This window comes from Bidens hawaiensis, unplaced genomic scaffold (genome assembly GCF_021521415.1).
Source record: "Bidens hawaiensis isolate Kalapana, Puna unplaced genomic scaffold, B.hawaiensis_p1.1 tig00009657_1, whole genome shotgun sequence".
Taxonomy (NCBI): domain Eukaryota; kingdom Viridiplantae; phylum Streptophyta; class Magnoliopsida; order Asterales; family Asteraceae; genus Bidens; species Bidens hawaiensis.
Window position 1 is genome coordinate 1011945 of NW_027491723.1, and position 20875 is coordinate 1032819.

General features: G+C 34.7%; 2 protein-coding genes and 1 pseudogene across 3 annotated transcripts; 2 read left to right on the forward strand and 1 right to left on the reverse strand.

Moving 5' to 3' along the window:
* Nucleotides 1-3972: 3972 nt before the first annotated feature.
* LOC143533224 (uncharacterized) lies at nucleotides 3973-8324 on the forward strand (annotated as a pseudogene). Its single transcript, XR_013135316.1, has 7 exons — nucleotides 3973-4646; nucleotides 6213-6356; nucleotides 6496-6568; nucleotides 6656-6761; nucleotides 6838-6934; nucleotides 7523-7634; nucleotides 7727-8324. The product of XR_013135316.1 is annotated as an uncharacterized LOC143533224 (transcript).
* Nucleotides 8325-9601: 1277 nt separating this feature from the next.
* Nucleotides 9602-11019, forward strand: LOC143533225 (uncharacterized). The gene is made up of 2 exons (XM_077028074.1): nucleotides 9602-10762; nucleotides 10850-11019. The coding sequence occupies exons 1-2, from the start codon at nucleotides 9895-9897 to the stop codon at nucleotides 10927-10929; spliced, it is 948 nt and encodes a 315-aa protein (XP_076884189.1). The 5' UTR covers nucleotides 9602-9894; the 3' UTR covers nucleotides 10930-11019.
* Nucleotides 11020-12674: 1655 nt separating this feature from the next.
* Nucleotides 12675-16462, reverse strand: LOC143533226 (uncharacterized). The gene is made up of 4 exons (XM_077028075.1): nucleotides 16009-16462; nucleotides 15152-15261; nucleotides 14077-14448; nucleotides 12675-13368 (listed from the first exon to the last, which is right to left on the reverse strand). Exons 1-4 carry the CDS (start codon nucleotides 16235-16237, stop codon nucleotides 12715-12717), a joined length of 1365 nt encoding a protein of 454 aa, XP_076884190.1. The 5' UTR covers nucleotides 16238-16462; the 3' UTR covers nucleotides 12675-12714.
* Nucleotides 16463-20875: the final 4413 nt, after the last annotated feature.

Consider the following 20875-nt stretch of genomic DNA (forward strand, 5'->3'; position numbering starts at 1 on the left):
TTTGTGTAACCGCCGGTGTTCCCCCCAGTAGCTGGGGTTGTGGTTACCGGGGTTTCTTGGTCACTCACTGGCCTTGGGATCGGAGTAACGTTAACCATCTTTTCAGAGGTTTTGAAAAAACTGAGAAATTAGTTCTAGCTTTTATGCACGGATGGCGCCAATAAAGAAACACTAAGTGACCCCGGGCAGATTACGGATAATCTGGGGGCTAAGTAATGTTTCCCACGAGGGTTAGGTCCGGCAAAGATGGATGTTCTTCAAGTGACCTGCAAAACAGATACCGTGAGCTCGTCACTGAGAAGGGGGGGTTCCTCCTTGTGACCACCCTCCGGCGTGAGAATCAGACTAGATTGCTCTGAATATAAGTGTATATTGAGAGAAATAGCTAGTGAAGGTAAGATACCAAATAATAATACCTTTCCAAGGTGTTGGAGTATTTATAGCCGAAGGTAGGTTTCCAAGCAGGTACAGCCAGCTGTATAATATTCCTGTTCTGCCAACTGTGGGCTACGCACGTGCCATGCCAGTGGTTGGTGGGTAGGCAGCGGTTGATAGTGACAAGGCCGGCTGTGTACTGTTCCTTTTCCACCAACTGCAGGCTGTGTGCGTGCCACGACAAGGGTTGGTGAGTAGGCAGCGGCTAATAGTGACAAACAGTACTAGAGCGTGCTCCTCCTCGTACTGTTGTCGGTGAGCTGTCACCCTGTGATTGGTTCATGGGCTGCTTTGGTCAGATCTTGTCTATTTTGTCCATACCTTGGCAGGTATAGTACAAAAGATCTTCCAGAAGCGTACGGACTGGCTCATTTGGGCGGGAGTATTCCCGCCTTGCTCATTCCTTCAGGTGACACTGAATTATTGAGAGTTAGTGCCTCGTGCGTGTAGCCTTGCTATTAGTGCGGGTAGCCTTCCCTGATGGCTTGTATCCGCAGCTGCGGGAACAGGCGGGGTACTTCACCATTGGGAGGCTTTTTCTGCGGGAACAGCTGGCGTACTGCGCGTAAGGTCTTCATCTCTGAGCATGGTGGGTCCTGCGGAACCAGTTGGTCCTTGCGCAGACGTCCCTCTTCAAGGTGAGTCTTGCGGGTCCAACTGGGCTCTGCCGGGACCTACCTCTTCAAGTTTGAAACCCAAATCGATGTGACACCATCCAATAACATCTCATACTTTTGGTACCCGTCCCTAGGAATTTTGTTTAGATTGTTATGAGTTTATTTATTAAATGAACCAAAGCTATAAAGTTTGAAATTAGAAGAATGAATCGCGACTCAGAGTTGGTTTACGGGTTATTTTGAAATTAGAAGTTATTAGAAGTTATTTTGACTCAGAGTTTGAAATCGCGACAGGGTTTGAAATTAGAAGTTATTTTGACCCCAACACTTTTTAACTCGAAGTTATTTTGACCCTAACCTTGTTTTTAACATGAATCTGTTTTGAAAATATCTCAAATCTTTGTGTACAATATGTCTTGAGTTCTCGATACATATGACATATTGTAGCTAGTGGTGGATCCATAAATTTTTTTAGGTGGTGCGCTACTTTTAGATGCTTCAATTTCATAGAGTCGGGTATAAAAAATTCCGGGTCGGTTTGAGCCTTTGAGGTACGGGTCGGTCCGATGGTTCGGGCAAAATTCATTACATAATAAAAATACGATAAAATAATAAAAGAGACACCGTCATTAAAATTTTAAAAACACATAATATTAACACAATAGTCTTTACGAATTAAAAAAAAATTATAGTTGTTCCTTACGAGTCTTCATCTTTTGAAATCGTTGCATTACTTCTTCAACCAAAACTTGTTGGAGGAATTCCCTTTCAATGTAACAAATGCAAGAATCGTACAAATCAACAAATACAAACTAACAAACTAAAAAACTAACAATCTAATAACAAATTAAAACTAAATTTAAAAAATAACTTAACAATTAACAATCAAGAACAACTAACAAGAAGTCAAGAGCAATCAACATTTAACAAATGAATGTAAACTTACCTTCAAAGTGAGAGGATTCGAGTAAATGAGCAATCGAGCTTCGAGGAAGAGTAGAAGGAGGTGTGTGGTCGGCCAGAAAAGCAACAGGCGGCGATGGTGGTGATCGGAGAACTGGACGATCTGGTAATAGTGTGCGTGACAGCGTGAGTTTGAGGAGGGAGATAGGCAGCTGCTGTGGACTTATGTCTGTGTGTTTTATTACTTTATAAAACCCTAATTGATCGGCTAAGTTAGTAAAAAAAAGTTCAAAAATTAGAATAGAACCCGGAAGGAATCGAACTTGTGACCTTCAGGTTACAAAACCATCAAATTACCAGCTAGACCAATGCTTGAAATGTAATCAAGGTGGTTCCTTACTAATTTATAAGATGGTTCCTTTTATATTATATATATATATAAATACACTATTATTTCGAAACTCGGGTGGTTTCAGGGAACCACCCATTTAACATATAGATCCGCCCTTGATTGTAGCTTTCTATAACATCTATTTTTCACATGCATTTTCATCCTTCCTCGACGTGATTGAGAGATTTCACTCGATTCTTTAGAGGTTAACATGATATTTCTTTCAATCGATTTCTCCTATGTTTTGGTGAATACTTGATTATGTGAATACGAATTTGTTGTGAACGTATGAATATGAATATGTGATGTTAGTTTTGTAAAAACTTGAATTTTAGTGCTAATGGAACGATTATTGAAAAGAAAAAAAAAAGCGTTTAAATCCTCATATTCAATGAAATCATTCCCAACCGACCCGACCTCAAAAAAATTTAATGTTTGATTATGAGAAATCTGACTATCGAAATAAGGTAAACCACTAGAAAAAAGAATCATGGACCCATCAGTCACCACTAATAAGTGCCATACACCAAAAGAGTTTGTAAACCAACAATATGTCAGCATCAAGGTATAAGCATAACATGTATTAATCACATCATCATCATACGACCACCCATATGATTTAAATACACTAAGTATTACGACACTTAAGTATTTCAAATATGTTAGCGTGTTTTATGTTGCCAATCAAATTTAATTTATATTATGAATTTGCATATCTCGTTTCTCATGAGTTCTATTAAGTTTAAAAAAAAATATTTATGCGTTTTATGATTTGTAAAAGTATTGTAAGGAAGGTATTATAAATTAAAATTACAAAACTCTAGAAAAGCCATTTTGACCCGAACAAAAAGTGAAAATGTTTTCAAATAGGCCAGTTTTAATCTAAAGTTATTTTGACCCTAATAATTTTTAACCCGGATATATTTTGACCATAATCTTATTTTTTTAACGGGAATCTATTTTGAAACAATCTCAAATCTTTGTGTACAATATATCTTGAGTTCTCGATACATATGGCATATTGTAGCTTTCTATAATAGTTGTTTTTCACACTCGTTTTCAACCGTCCTCGACGTGATTGAGAGATTTCACTCGATTCTTTATAGGTTAACATAATATTTCTTTCAATCGATTTATCTTATACTTTGGTGAATACTTGAGTATGTAATATGAATTTGTTTTGAACCTATGAATATGAATATGTGATATTAGTTTTGTTAAAACTTGAACTTTAATGCTAATGGAATGATTATTGAAAAGAAAATTTAACAACGTTTAAATCCTCATATTCAATGAATTCATTTTCCCAAATAACCTGCCACAATGGCCCGACCCGGCCCCCAAAAAAATTAATGTTTGGTAATGAGAAATCAGACCATCTAAAAAAGGTAAACCGATAAAAAAAAAACATGGTTTCTCGGTCACCATTGATCGCGTGTCATACACCAAATGAGCTTGTAAACCAACAGTATGTCAGTATCAAGATTAATAATTAATCACATCATCTCACGGCCCCTTATGATTTAAATACACTAACTATTAGGACCCGTTCCGTTATATAAACCGGTATGATTCATCTACGACGTACACCAGTACACCACCGTCCACAATAATCACATGACGATACAAAACTTATAACTAACTGATTACGTCACATCATAAACGGGACACTTTGGCCTACACAATTTAATATTATTATTAATATTAATTATTATAATAAAAAAATAATGAATAAATACACAAAAACTCCCATCCAAAGACTCCTTTTTAACCACCACCACCGTCGTACGCCACCGTCCACGTCATCTCCGATGACACCTTCACTCTCCAATTCCATCTTGTTCCACCGTCCACGTCATCTCCGATTCCACTCGAAATCCACCTCAAACGACGGCAACAACGTCACATCATCCGAGCCGGAGAAGCGGTCGTTAGCGGTGGCCACCGGAGAGCTGTTTCTCGGCATAGCTAGTCGGATTATTAAGAGCGGCAATGCGATGGATCAACGGTTGGATTCGGAGGAGAAGGTGAGGATGTTTGCGGACGAATTCAATAATAATAATAAGAAGAAGAAGGAATCGGGGTTTTGGAAGAGGTTTAGGAAGAAGGATGAGGAGGAGGAGATTGCGGCGGTGGTGGACGATGGAGATGTGGTGTGGGAGCAGCGGGTGAAGGATGTGGAAGCGGAGAGGGAGATGAAGGCGGTTACGAGCCCCGGGTTTAGCTTTTCGGCTGCCGGATTGTTGTTTCCGTATCATCTTGGTGTCGCTAAGTTTTTAATCGAAAACGGTTACATTAAGGTATTTTGTCAATTTGATGTAATTTTTTTGTTTGTTGTTATGATAATGAATTAGATAAGAGTTAGGTTTCTAGGAGAAGAGTTTTGTGTAATTAGGATTATTCCATATGCAGTTCAACAATATGACACTATTTTGATGGGAAGTTGACTTCGAATTTGATACATGTTTGTTATGTCTGACTACAAATACATGTGTTTTCGGTATAAAATGACAACTCCACAGTTAAGTGTACTCAGTGTTGTAGAACTTGCTAGGCGATAGTTGGACAGTGGGCTGGGGACTAGTGATTAATCGGATTGAAATTTTTATATGTAAAGCATGTTTGGGATGGAGTTTGAAAAATATTTATTGGCTTATTGGTGTTTTCAAAAAAGCCAATAAGTTAAAATGTCTTTGGCAATCACGAAAATCCTTTTTATTTTAGCTTTTTGAAAGGGTTAAAAAGCAGTTTTCAAAAAGCCTCAAATCCTGCCTTTTCATAATGGCTTTTTGAAAAAGCCGATAAGCATTTTTCAAACTCAATCCCATGCATGATCGTAGTTGTTTGTTATACGCACCATGGGAGGCTCGGAGGGTGTGCGGGCCACACCATCGGCCGGGGCACATAAGTTTTGGGGGCACAAGCTTTTTTTTTATACATATTACATATATATGTTTTTTGGTGTTAAAAAAAAGTTATTTGCAATAGTTTATGAGATAATGCATTCTCATAATAGTTTCTGCTTATAATAAATCGGTCGATAAAAGTTTTATCCATGTATATTAGAGAATAAAAAATTTCCGTTAAGGCTTACGGGCCTTTATATTTTGGCTCGGCCGAGGTATTTAAATTCTCAGAGACGGCCCTGATACGCACACACACACACACCCCTTTTTATATGTAATTTACAAAGGTAGGCCGGCATTTACAGAGTTTGGCCGGTGATTTGGTCCAACAAGGGGCGATTTGACCGACTAGGGGCGATTTGGCTGATTAGCTAAAAATAGTCAGTCAACAGCCGACTAGCGGATTAACTGTCGTCTAGGCGCCGACTAGTTCTGATTTTTCAAGCACTCAGTGTGCTCTACAGGTTGCGTGACCTTCTAGGAAGTCCTCACTCAGGCAACAAAAAACAAGTTCGCGAGCTTATTTTGCGAAAAAAGAACCGATATATGGACAATGTTGGTTGGCATGAGGGGCCAGATGTTAGAAATGGTAACATGGAAATGTAGAGAACTTGCAACGGATGAATAATATGTTGCTTAAAGTTCAATATTTGATGCCAAGAGGCCTTTGGCTAAGTGACATTCAATATATGAACTCGAATTCTTGAACCACAAGGTTGTGGATAGTAAGACATGAATCGGCGTGTGTGTGTATTTGATGAATGAGAAGCAAAGTACGTGTTGCTTTAAAGCCTTCTATATTGTTTGTTATCATCATGTTGTGAAAGAGCATGCTTGTTTGATATGTTTGTTTCATTTTGTATTATCTTTCAGTATAGTTGTATATTTCCTGTTAGTATTATGAAAGCTATACAGTCTTCCTTCCCCCCTGCAAATAACAATAATAGTTGGTTGAATCAGGATACTACGCCCTTGGCTGGTTCATCAGCTGGTGCCATTGTATGTGCAGTAGTTGCTTCAGGTGCAAGCATGGAGGAAGCTTTAGAAGCCACAAAAGTTTTGGCTCAAGATTGCAGAAGCAAAGGCACTGCATTTCGTCTTGGGGTATATTTCTCAACTTATGTATTAAAGATGGCAAACAAACGGGTCGGGTTGGTTTGATAATGGGCCAAACGGGTCAGTCGGGTCTGGCCGGTCTTTAAAATTTGTAAATGACTATTTGATTTTAATCTATTATGGTCAGGCTGTTCTCAGAGATGTTCTTGAAGAATTTCTACCAGATGATGCTCATGTAAAGTCTAATGGGAGGGTTAGAGGTGAGCATATATTTTAATAATTAATTTGAACAGAATGCAAATTATTTACCGAATAATGTTTAATAAATGGTTTTATAACGAATGTAGTTGCGGTAACTCAAATCCTTTGGAGACCTAGAGGTTTGTTGGTTGATCAGTTTGATTCCCGGGAAGATCTCATTAATGCAGTAATTACTTCTTCATTCATCCCCGGGTAATCTTTTTTACAACAGCATACAGGTTGCTACTTTGTGACATCATAAATAATTAAAAAGTCGTATCTTGTGCAGATATCTTGCTCCAAAACCAGCAACCTTGTTCAGAAACCGACTATGTGTAGATGGTGGTTTGACTTTGTTTATGCCACCAACATCCGCTGCTCGAACGGTAAACTTGATTTATTTTTATTTGATTGTTAATTATTAAATAAAATAACCAAGTTGCAACATTGTTTCATCACTTGTACCATTTTTTACTATAAACCTCTCAAGTTTTATTTATTTTTCCATTGTTGTGACGTTTTTTTTTGTAAATGCTCAATTTTTTAAAAATTAAGTGACGTAAATGGAATATATGAAAGTATGAAACTTGATTATTATTTGGTGATTACTTTTTTGAGGTTGACTAAAGTTGAACAATTTAAAAAACAGTTTCATATTTTGTGAATTTTTTTTCCTTCACCTTACCACTTAGTTCAGATTAAACATAAAAAAAAGCAATCATATTTTGTGGATTTTTTTCCTTCACCTTACCACTTAGTTCAGATTAACACATCAAAAAAGCAATCACTAAATAGTAACTAAGTTTCACATATGTTCCATTCAGGTCACGTAGTTTATAGAGATTATGTTATGAAATAACACTCACAACAATGGAACAATATGTGTGACATTAGTGGAACACTGGATATACTTCATACTTGATTATTATTATTTAGTGGAATATTCTTAATTTTTGATATACTACTAATTCCAGGTCCGAGTGTGTGCTTTTCCTGTGGGTCGTTTGGGATTGGATAACATTGGGATTGGATAACATTGGGATTATCCCGGATTGTAATCCTGAAAACCGGGCCAGCCCTAGAGAGGTAAGAATTTATTGATATATTTAATAATAATGATAATAATAATAATAATATTTTTGTTGTAATAGCAATTAACAAGTTAGTTATTAACACAGCTTTTCAATTGGGCATTGGAGCCGGCAGCCAATTCGGTTCTTGATAACCTCTATGAACTTGGATACATGGATGCAGCCGTCTGGGCCACGTTAAACCCGGTTGAGGTTTTGGTTCAGCAGGATAACCCGAAGGTTAGGTAATGATTTGGGTCAAACATAATTGTGCTTGACACTTCAATTCAAAACAACCAACATATTTGTTAAAACTGCAAAATTGCCATTTCATGTTTAAATGTTTTTGTGTTGGTGTTTTTGCGAGTATGTTGGCTTTGTAGAAATTGCAGTGTCAATTTCAATGGTTTGAAATGGCGATTTATGCTAGATGTATATGGTGAATAACTTAAATGTCTAAAATATCATTCAAGCTGAATTGATGTAACAATGTATTTCAACATTACTAAATTATATATTACATAGTGAAATATTAAATTACCAGATTCATTGACATTAATATTTTGATGAAATTACATTATTCCAATTACCTAACAAACACATTTTATAAGTTTGATTTTATTGCTGAATGAGTTACTACTTCAGCATCAACATAATTCAGTGATTTTAAGCATGTATGACTAATTATAAGTTACTAGCAAAAAAGAGAGGCAAATGTATAAAATACAGGCAAATTTCATCTTTAATTTTACTACTACTATTCTTGATAGATTGTTGATGGTTTCTTTGTAAATCATGGCTGCATTTTTGTTCTGGTTTTCTAAGTTCAGAGTTGGTGCCAGATTTGTAAGAGAAATAATTTAAAAACTAAAAATATACAAAATATTGGGTATTAGCACTGTGTATATGACTAGTAGCACCATGTTATAATTCACATCCTTTTAAATCTACTCGTAAATTTACACTAATATTCACCCTGCGGCTAGATCCCTCAACCATTTGAAAGAAACACCTCTTAAGTATACGTTGATACCGATAGGCTACCAGCTCTTTTTGATGTGAAACTTATTATTAAGGAACGAGGATCACATTTCTATCTGGTGCATCCTCAACAAGTGGATGGATTTTCTTCGTGTCAAGGTTTTTGGTTGCCCAAGAAATTCTTTTTGTTGATCACAAAATATTAAATATTGTATACCTTAAGATCAAGAAACACATACGATGGTGCATAAATAATTTTCCTATTCAGCTCATGCTAAAAACAAAAAAAAAAAACAAAAGTTAAAATCCTGCTAGCCATGTTATTTTCTAATCAGATTTATGAATTCGGGCTAGGTAATATGTTATTGTTGGTTATTATCTACACTTATTTAGTTAACATTTCATAAGTAGGCTATTAGGATAGGGATCATTAAATTAATTACATTAAAAAATAACAATACATGACTTCTGTTCATTAAAATTACACACATAAAAACTATGGATATTAAGACGAGGATTAGAAACAAAAACCAGAGGAGAATTAGACAATGAAATCTTGCAAATAAGTAATGGTGCAAATTCGTACATACACCTACTAGTAATATAAGCAACTGCATACCAACTCTCTTTGTGGTATGTAACTTTCTTATATGTGTCGTTGATAATACTCTATGTCACTCAACTAGCGTTGTCAAAATTACATATGAAGTTAAGTTTTTACGTTGCTGCTAACAAGTTAGGTTCATCAGTTTCTGCCTTTTTTATTTCTTTTATAATAAATGGTTTTACCATGACAACATTCCTCATTTATAAGTATGATAAATTAAATAGTTTATAGTTACAGAATCGAAAACTTGTATATAAGCATGTATGAAGTTTATTCTTGTATTAATAAGATTTATTTTCTATTTATATTAACAATTTTTTTGAAGTTAATCAACCTTATAATGATCATGTGCTAACTAAAAGTCTTATTAAAGTACTCGCTAAATAACTCGAATATGTTTAATAACACATTACATTTGAATGCTATTTGTTTGCCCAAAACACAAACTTTGACTTACTCAAACATACTAAACTTCATTAAGAAGGCCAGGCCACATACGACATAACATCCACACTAGGCCAAAGAAAACCATCACAAGTTAAGAATCCCTAGACTTTTGCAACTTATTAAAGTCATCCTTTATCATACATGTTTTCTTGAAACACACCCTATAAATCCATTTCCATCATCTCTCTTTCATTTGACATCTTTCTCCACACACTTCTTTCAATCTTGTGTCCTTCAAATCATGTCATTGCTACCTCGTCGTCGGGTTAGCGTTAATGGGAACCAAAGAATGAGAACTTATCATTATTATTGGTGTCGACGTTGTGAAAGAACATTTAGATCCAACTCAAATAATCTTCCTCAAAACGTATGCCCGCGATGTTTAGGCATTATTCCCGATGAGCTTGACATGGGAGGACCTAGGTACGTATCCAACATTGCAAACATAGAACCATCTTTAGCCTCACAACTAATAGAAAATTTGACTTATCTATTTGACCCGCCCGAGCCACAACCACAATTTATTGGTGCGCTAGGTCTTGAAACCGATACTCAAACCACACATGATCTAGGTACCAATTTTATTTTCCAAGCTACCGGCTCTCAACCGACACTTGCACCCATTGGATCTCTTAATCATCAACGTGCGGCTTTTGAAGCTAACAATGTTATCAATGAAGAGGAGAGCACCAGACCACCACAAACACAAATTTCGGTCCTTGAAGCTTTGCCACTTGTGAGTCTGACTCCGTCTCATTTGGTTGACGACTCTCATTGCGCCGTTTGCAAAGATGAGTTTGAGGTCGGAGAAGAAGTTAAGGAGCTACCTTGTAAACATTTCTATCATTCTGATTGTATCATTCCATGGTTAAGCCTTCATGATACATGCCCGGTTTGTCGATATAAGATACAAGGCCTCTCAAACAACAATGAACAAACAAATTATGAAGACGCGGATGTCGCTTTTGCAAGACAAGGTTATGAAAACAATGTCAACATGAACCGTGGCCTAGAACAAGTGATCGCCTTATGGCCATTTAGAGCTTTCGCAAGCTCGACATTTCGACATGAGTATTATCGTGACAATAGTCATCCTACTTCTCTCTTAGGTGTGTTTATTTAAATCTTAATTTTGTTTTTAGAGTTCTATTTAATTGAACAAAATTAATAATTTTACTTCTTATGTCTCTTTGCAGATAGAATTGGTGACACACTTGGTTCGGTTTATGACTTCTTATTTAATTTGGTTTCTCCATTTAGAAATAATATGTATTAAGGCATTTCAAATTGGATGCTGGAACTTACAAAAAAAAAAATTTAATATCATAATGTAAGCATCAAATGATTTGATATGTAACGATTTATAAATTGCTTCACAATAATTTAAAGTTCTATTCTTTTTATTGTTTTTACTATTGTGGCAATATTATAAATATCTTCCTGCTGTAGTCAATTGGTCCAACGGTACAGAGAGTTTTCCTAGTTATAGGTTTTCTTTTAACTGGATGAGTCAGGACATCATGTTTTGTTCATGATTCATAAATAATATATCTTTCATGTTTATGGTTTTCTTTCCATAATTATCTAGAACACCCTTCCAATGACTACAATGTGTTTCTTATGTTTCAAGTATACATAAATCTATGTTCAACCAAAGAAAGGGATTTTAAGATTTATGAGTCTAAAATGTGGAAGTAATATTGAGTATTATATAATAAAGGGAGGCACCTTACTATTCCACAATGGTTTTTTGAACAATAAAGTTGTGATCTTGTTTCCTTTTTACATCAAAAAAAACAACAAAACATAAGTTACACCTTTTGTTGTAATGTCATGTACACTTAAGTCTTTCCGATTAGCCGTCATCTTAGGAAACAATTCCCTTCGGAAATCATCCCTCACAACGTGGAACAGAAAGAGGCCCGCCACCGTTTGGCTTAGACCTTTTGGTTCATGTACAATGTGTGTGTGTGTGTATCAAAGTGTATTTGTGTGTGTGTGTCAGTGAATCTGCTTGCTATATGGTTTGAAGGGTCACAAGTGTAAAGAAGAATAATAGAGCCCATGTTATGTGATTGAAACATGTTTCTGATGCTGCAAAAAACAGAGCAAAAGAGTATTAGTATTCACCAAATGGTCAAAATAACAAATTACGTACCCAATTAGAAAATAGGTCAATTGCTCAAAATCCAAACACTCATCAAAAAGTCGAAACAATACAATAGTAGATTTTTTTTTATTTTTTTTGGAAAAAGGCCGAAGCCTGGCAAACATTATTAGGAGACAATAGTAGATTATCGTTCTACATGCATAGTTTTTGTAATCATGTCATATGTACCACTTCAAAAACAGGACAAAAAGACATTAGATAGTTAAGGAATCTAACTTGACCCGGTTTGACCTGAACTAAAAATCAACCGGTTTACCCTTAAATAACAAAAATAACCATCAAGAAAAACGAATATATAACTCTTGTATCAAAATGTTGAGGACGGATTGGGGGTGTTAACTGTCTTGTTTCTTAAAACGGCCCGTTACACCTCGAACCAATTTGACTATTTTTTAAAGCTGCCTTTTCGCTTTTGAGCCATACCCATTTTGTCAAGACCCATTCAGACCGAAATTGAAATGAACATATTTTTTAAAAAACAACCGGGCTTGACCCGTTAACCATCCGACTCGACCAGCTCAGCTCGCTAGGTATATTTGTAATGATGATAAATAAGAGAGAAAATGAAAGTCAACAAGTTGATTTGGACACTTCTAAAAGGTTTAGTGTCTTTCAGCCATTGATGGTATTAGTTGACTTCATATCACATGATCATGATTTAGAAACCAAGATAATATTATCTAGCCATGTGCCACTCTTTGTGGAAACTAAAAAGCACATTCCACCACTATCTTAGCACATCTTAATATTATTATTATTATTTTTGAAAAAAAATGAGTCATTAATGGTCCCTAACCTTAAGGTCAACTAGCACTTTCCATCCCTGAACACAAATTTCCATTTTGCCCATGGACAACTTAATGATATTAATGTGTAACAAAGATTAAAGATTTAAAGTAACTTACATGATACTAATGGTGACACCGAAACTGGCGGAAATGCTGAAACCTTCTGAACCGCCTTTACTTGATCAACACGTGAGCCATATGACCCAATTGGCAAAGGAGGAAGAACAGAGGGCATTTCCGTCTTTTCATGCATAGGTGGAGGACTACGAGAACGATGATGCGGAACATGCATACGTGGCGGTCGAGGCAAGATTTTAAACCTGCCACAAGAACGGTCAGCTAAAGGCGGTGGGGCATTTGAAACAGGTGGTAAAGACGGGTCAGGCCCGTTTTGGGGGGCAGGTGAAGAAACCACACAATTAGAACAAGGTGGCGGGTGAGGTGAGTGCTGATGTGGCGATACAGCTGGCGAGGGGGAGATATTAGGCACCACAAAATCAGGAGATGGGGCAGGAGAAGGGGTAGGTGCATCAAGGGTATGATACAAATAAGATGACAAAGAGATTTCCTTTACTTTTCCAAAAACCGAGTTATCGAGTCCAAGGTTTGCTGCAGACTGGGACCCAGTGATTGTTTGGGCCAACTGTTTCAATCTTAGAGGTACAAGGTTGCCTAAATCCGAAACAATTGATGCTTGAACTGTAACTGGCGGGTCTCTTGTTGAGCCGGCTTTGTTGGTTACTTGCATGAATATACTCTGTGAAAGAGAGACAAAAAACAGTTATATTTCAAATATCAATGTAATGTCTAGAACATTGTAAGAATCTGAATGTGTGTTTAAAAACTCTCGACCCGTTAGACCCATTTGGCCTGTTTCAATTTTTATTATAATTTTATTCATTTGACCCGTCAATGAAATAAAACATAAATTCACCCGTTTTCAACTAGTAATATAATATCTTTAGTTAAAATAACTTAGAGCACTGTAAGCATTTTAATACATGTTAACAAAAACTCTTGACCCATTTGGCCCAATTTTATTTTTAGAAAATTTTACTCTTTGACCACCCGTTATTAGTGAAATAAAACCTGAAGTGAACTTGTTTTCATATAAATGTGTCTAAAACAAAGATGATATGAAACTATTTTATAATTCATACATCACATATAAATAATAATTCCAAATTTATAACAAGAAAATATATTTATATTTATAAACTTTAGTAATCTATTTTATGGAATAAAATGATTTAGGAGACACCATACGTTATAACATTAAAGATACACTTTGGGCCACTTGTTTGACCTGCTCAACCCGTTTGACTTTGACCCATTTCCTTTTCACCAAAAATTTTATACTTTACATGTTTAACATAATCGAACCACCCATTCATAAGCAAAAGGGTAGAGCATGCACATAAAGATACCATATATACTAAAAATAATAGCTTAGCTATTTGTTTACCTCGTAAGGCTTTAAATGCAACCCTGACTTTAACTGTTCTTTGAGCTCACCAAAGTTTTCTTGTATTTCACGGACCGAATTTGGGAGGGTGAAATTGAAACTGGCCTGTCTTAGCATCCACATGGAGGCAGATTGTTTGGGGATAATGGTTATCCCACCAGGAAACTTTAGAATATCAAAAGAAGCCGGTTGACCGAAAATGGATGGGGTCAAAGTCAAATTGGACCGTTGATTGAACAAATCAAGTAAAGATGATCTCAGCACGCTTAAAGATAACGGGCTTATTGAAGAATTTGTTGAATTGGGAAGAATACCGAATACCACATGGGTCCAGTTAGATGCACTCGCTTTGTGTATAGATAAGATAGCAACCTGTGAACGATTAATGCATATGATTTGCTCAAACGCATTCAAATGTGTAGTTATAAGTTATAACTTTCAATGCATATAAATGCATAGTTAGATAGAGAAATCAGATGGCTTGGTATGTAAATGAGGCGAGCCCAACCCAAGGTAAGCTTGGCTCGTTGGTTAGCTCGTTAGGCACGTTTAACTTGGCTTGTTGGCACAGTCAAACTAAAGCCCAAATTTAGATGTGTACAAATTATAACCGAACAATAAACCCAAATTTAATATATATATTGATTCTGTATTATGTAAATTCTGCACTATGTGTACTAGTCGAGTTCAACATTTCACCTCGTTAAGATGAACGAGCCAAGTTCACTCGGCTCGGTTTGTAAACAAGCTGAGCCCTAACCTGGCTCGGCTCATTTACAGCCCTACTCGTGGTCAAACGGGTCAAAAATAGCTTAAAAGGAAATGGGTCAAAAGTTGCCCAAAGTAGCAGAAAGGCCTTAATTATTATTTTTTTTATAAATTTAGATTACTACTGGAATGATAGAAATTGAATTTTTGTAACCCTTATATTTATACACTAATTATTTATAAGAAATTTGTGACTTTTAGAAACAAAGTGCTTCCTGTTTAAAAAAACCGACCCGGCCCGGCCCGTGTGACTCGTTTTGACCCGTTCTGAAAATATTGAGAATAGAAATAGCTTGAATTAGCAAACCTTTGTGTAAGGAAGACCGATCTCTGAGTAAATATCATACTGCAGTCTCGCGATCTGAGGAAGAAGATATGAAATGGGCTTTTGTAATCTGAAGTATGCATGTACCGGGGCTGAAATAAAACATTATCATACGTATAAGATCTCATCATAACTATTTTCTTTAAAACATTATCCATAGATCATAAAATGTATATTATTTACATTCATTAATGCTCTTCTTGTCACAGGCATCTAGATCTCCAATTAAACCAAGCTTTTGTTTAAGAATTATGTGGCAACATAACATAAAATAAATTAATTTCAAACAAGTTTCAAAATTTTAGAACCTAGATAAACCTAATTATCCAAGGTCACATAAACATATGCATAGATCTCCAATTAAAGAAATTACTAGAAACTTTAAATACTTTAAATAACATAGAGACAGTTCCAGATCATTACCTAACCATCAAATCAGAAATTAAAATGTTATTAAACAGCACAACTATAACTATCAAATATCAATTTCCATCTACCAATTCCAGCAAATATTACTATTTTTTAATTTTATTTTTATTTAATTTCATGAGACCAAGATCCAATCCCCAAACAATTACAGAAATATTACTAACCATCAAATCAGAAATTAAATTAAAATGTTATTATAAAGCAATACAATAACTATCAAATATCAATTTCCATCTACCAATTTTTTATTTTAATTTTATTTAATTTTATCAGACCCAGATCCAATCTCCAAACAGTTACAGAAATGCAATTAACAATCATAAATCAGTAATCAATCAAACCCTAAAACCCCAAATCAAGAAACCCAAAATCTCCAAAAAAATGAACAAAAATGAATGAAACCCACTTACCACTGTTCTTAACTGAAGCTTTGGCATCAAACCCAGATCGCCTATGATGCAAATTCACAACCGAAAAAAGCGCAGTCAAGAAAACAGAGGCAGTAAGCAGCAAGATGAATACACACTTGAAACTAAGCAATCGACCAATTCCGCACAAACCCATCTCAAATCCACCAAACCCATCTTCATTCTGCTGCTGATTGTTGTGAATCGGCAATTCGGGTTCGGATTTACCCATTTACAGAGCATCAGGGCACTTAATGTGGAATTAAAAACAGGGGAAATGAAAGAAAGAAATTGATTGAATTTGAAGGTGTGTTGTGGGATGATTGATGAGAGATTAACCACAGGTGGTGTTGATGGTACACATTATTATTATTATTATTAATATTATTATTCTGTGAGTGTATGTGTAATGTGTAATGTAATGTAGGTTTGGCACAACTGTAACTAGCACTGAGGGGGAAGCATCTGATTTGTACCACAACAACATTTTTATGCCTTTTTTTATTATTGTGTTTGGTTTTAAATTTTAAATTTTAAATTTTAAATTTTAAATTTGTAAGTTAAGAAAATTGTGAAATTACAAAATGTGACATTTAGTTTAGTGGAATTGCAATCACTACCCTTGACTATTGTGTCATGTTGATTTTAGAGGTGGAATTATTATATCTATATCTATATCTATGCTATATATAAAGCATGAGTAAGGGACCTTTTAATTTTTAAGAGGTACCAAACTTGTTGCTTTTAGTACAAACTACAATGCATAAAATTAAGACATTTTAGAGACAATTTTGTCTTTTAGCAAAAGTAAAATCATACGGTTGATTTTTAAGTTATTCAAAATTAACTAGAAGTTTAGTCCTTTAACTTTAGTTATATTTTGTTAACTTACATAATAGTTACATATATACCCCTTATTTTAAACCAACTACCCTGACGACGTTTAAACGTTTATAACTTTTTCACACGCTAATATTTTTTTAAAAACATTATACAATAAAAACGAGTATTTTATTATCTTTAATTTGAGTATGGTATTGATATGCTTTTTCTATTTTAAAAACTTAATGTGTTACGTGATTACCATTAAAGACCGGCAAACGAATCGGGCGGGTTTGGGTCATGGGTCTACAAGGTTAAGGTTGGAATGAGTCGTTACAAAAAGGTTAATTTGGTTTGGGACGGGACGGGTTTGGGTTGAAAGGGGTCAAGTCATAACGAATTTTGGGTTAGAACAATGTCAAACGGAACTAGATGCGGGTCAAGACTAGTTCAATGTAGCGTTAAGTACGCATCGACACCTGATTGCACGCGTACAATCGTTGTGTGACGTGCTTACTAATACCGGCTAAGATTCCAATGCCGCAATACGAACATACTATCTTCGGATTACACGCATATTATTGTGAAGTCACGCACATACAGAAACAGTAACACCGGTACGTATCCGATGACATGTTTGCATGCATACCGCGCCGCATCGCGCGGGTACGTAGCTAGTTTATATATAATAATTTGGAAGTTTGGTGCCGCTAAGTGCCGATTGGGTCACTTGACGGCATCGCAGTTATGGCAATATAACGAACATAAAGGACGGAATTCGCGTAGACTCACAATATAAACGACTGTAACCGATAACGTACAGGTTATAACAACGTCCAAGTTACCGACTGACGCCACCCATTGGTACACCTCCATTTATATATTTTTACCATTTTTAGCTTCGGTACCGAAACAAAAGTAACTTAACCCGATCGAATTCGTGTCGAGTTACTGTCTCAAGGCCTTGGACTGACAACGCTTGAGTTTTACCACTGCCCGGGTTTACCGATCAAATAAACGTCGAATGTTTTATTTTATATATGTTAATTTAACAAATTTGTTTTTTGGGTTTAACGCTTAGGTTTTACCAATGTTGTCTGTACCTTAACGAGCATAAACGATAATGTATTAATTCACGTCGAATTACCGTTGTAACCAATCGGGGTATTACAACACCTGGGTTTCAACTCTGGGGTTTTACCAGTTGTCCCGACGCAACGCGCCAGGTAAACACTAGTTGAAATTAGTACCGGAATTGTAAAGCTTTTAAGTTTCTCCCGTACATCCATCGTAAGCTAAATATGGATAACACATAATTAATTTCGTTATTTTGAATCTAGATTTAAAAAAAAAACAAACCAAATTTGAGTTACGAATTCAAATTTGAGTTGCAAATTAAGTTTATTATTCCAATTTGACATTATGATTATCGGTCTTGTTCGATTTGAATTTTAGTTATAAACTATTTTTAAGTTTTTTAATAACTAAATATATATATCTTTTAATTATTTTATATATTTATGCTTTTTAAAGATAATTTATAATTTGATTTATTCTAATCGTAATATTTGAAGCAAATTTAAATTTTTGAATTTGAATTCACTTTCAAAAAATCAAAATACAAATAACCTGAATAACCCATAAATCAATTTGATGAATAACCCACAAATCAATTTGATGAAATCTCATGATTGTAAAGTTTTATTTTAATTTGATGAATAACCCACAAATCAATTTGATGAAAACTCATGGTTGCAAAGTTTTATTTTTATTTTCTGAATCGCGTTCTTCAAAACGTGACGTTTGAAAAGGTATAATACATTTTTAATTGAAGCTCGTAATCTAAATTGTAAAGTGTTTATGTTTCTTCCATACTTTCATCTATGGATAACCCATAATTGCTACAATGTGCTATATATTTAATTATGCTACGTGTGTTTAAACATTAACCGTTGGTGACTTATTTTTTAGATAATTAGTATTCACACAAGTTTACAAATTTTTTTCTCAACCTAATTGGTTACTTCCAATTACATAAATCAATAGTTCAAACCGCATTCAAAGGTATGACATTTCCCATTTTTATAGGAACTTCTGTACCAGAAACAATGGTATCTCCAATTATAGCCCCCCTATAATGTAAAATATATCTCTCCTCACCATCCCTATAGTGTATGAGACAAATGTATGCATTTCGATTCGGGTCGTATTCTATGGTTACGATTCTACCATATATGTCTTTTCATTCCGTCGAAATCTATTTTACGATATGTGAGAATAATATCATTTTAAGAAAATATGAAAGTTGCATAACGAATGTAATTTGAAAAATTAAGAGAACAAATTAAAGTTTTTGTAAAGTACTAGGGTTAAGTTTACAAAAACAATGATGATTTGGCTACCGAACGTTGAGGAGAAGCAAAGGCTTTGAATGCAGTGGATTCATTGGTGGAGAAAAAGGGGTTCTTTTGTGATAAAAAGAAAAGTTAAAGGACAAAAGGAAAAGAAACAAGTGTCTACATTACTCTTCAAACACAAAATAAATTAAGAGAAAAATGCGCACCTAAGTTTTGTATGCATCAAGTAGGATGAGTGCATCTATACGTGATTCAGATTTCCATACAAGGTGATTTCTATGCATAAAAAGTCGCAAGTATTCGTATCATTATAGTTTTTTATGCGTATCGTTATAATAACTTTTATGCATATTTAAATATTAACAACTTGAACGCATCAATGTATGTTAGACATACTATATAGATATTCTAATTGGTTTGTGGTAAGCGGTTTAGAAACACCTCCGTAATTGGACAACTTATACGTTTTGTGTAACTATTTTTGATGCATCGTTATAATCAATATTGTATCAACATTTAAAAACATTGCCTTTTTTTTAATATAATTACACTATATTCAAATCAACAATAACAAGGACGGAACTACCGGAGGGTCCTTTGACCCTCCGGTGACCCTCCGACAAAGCCTAAGTTTCTTCGAAAGGTGGTGTTTAACTTCGCCGTTTTCTTCGCTTTGACCTTCACAAATTATCGTTGGTAGACTTAGAGATAGAGGGTATCTAAGACGAAAAAAGTGAGTAAAAGTAAGATCAAAATTTTTCCGGTCACTTGTATGATAAAAAACGGTCATAGTTAAAGAAACAAGGAACACGACGAGTCAACGACCTAATTTCATTTTAGAATGTGTTGGGATGTTTAATTAAGCTTTGACCCGGTTTAAAACATTTTTTTTATTTTTATTTTTTTGATGAAGTAATAGTTCTAAAAGTTTAAAAAAAACTACATAGATAATTATTATTTAATACTTAAAACTATAATAGTGAAACTTTAAGAAGCAAATATATGTTATAACATTTCATCTCTTTGTTATTTGTTAATTTATCAAACTCAATTTATAAAAATAAAAAGAAGTTTATATATTTGTATTATTTTATATATTATGATTCATTTGTTTATACGTTTATCTTGTTAAATATTTATTAAATTTTAAATGCGTTATGGTTTTTTCTTTTAATATGAATTAACAATTTCTGTTGCTTTCTATTTTCTTTTATCTGAATAACAATTTTTATTGTACAATTATACCCCTTACAAAATTTTTTAAAAAAAGTGAACGACATATGATTATTAATATAAAACCAAATTTATTTTAGACTCTCCCTTAAAAAATTTAATAAAACTATTGCTTTATGTTATAGTCTAAAAAAGTAAATATCAAAGTACATAAGTGTTAATTTATGGCTGTTCAAAAAGCTCGCAGCTCATGGCTCGCTCGAAACTCGCTCGAAAATAGCTCGAAAAAAGCTCGGCTCGAAAAAGCTCGATTCTAAATGAGCTCGGCTCGATTTCTGAACGAGCCGAACTCAAGACAAGGTCAGCTCGGCTCGTGGCTCGACTCGTTAGCTCGGCTCGTTGGCTCGGTTATATTAAACCCTAAATTTTAATATCTATATATAATAATTGCATATCAAGAAATAAATAAATAAAAATTATACATATATTATGCCACTAAATACCTAAAACCTTATAAA

Bases quoted from the DNA above. Each gene is read 5' to 3' on its own strand.
- LOC143533226 (XM_077028075.1), bottom strand. From the start codon at position 16,237: ATGGGTAAATCCGAACCCGAATTGCCGATTCACAACAATCAGCAGCAG. The intron at 15,262-16,008 runs GTAAGTGGGTTT...GTTTTATTTCAG, and splicing joins AGCTTCAGTTAAGAACAGTG to CCCCGGTACATGCATACTTC. The intron at 14,449-15,151 runs GTTTGCTAATTC...AATCGTTCACAG, and splicing joins TCGGTCTTCCTTACACAAAG to GTTGCTATCTTATCTATACA.
- LOC143533225 (XM_077028074.1), top strand. From the start codon at position 9,895: ATGTCATTGCTACCTCGTCGTCGGGTTAGCGTTAATGGGAACCAAAGA. The intron at 10,763-10,849 runs GTGTGTTTATTT...GTCTCTTTGCAG, and splicing joins TCATCCTACTTCTCTCTTAG to ATAGAATTGGTGACACACTT.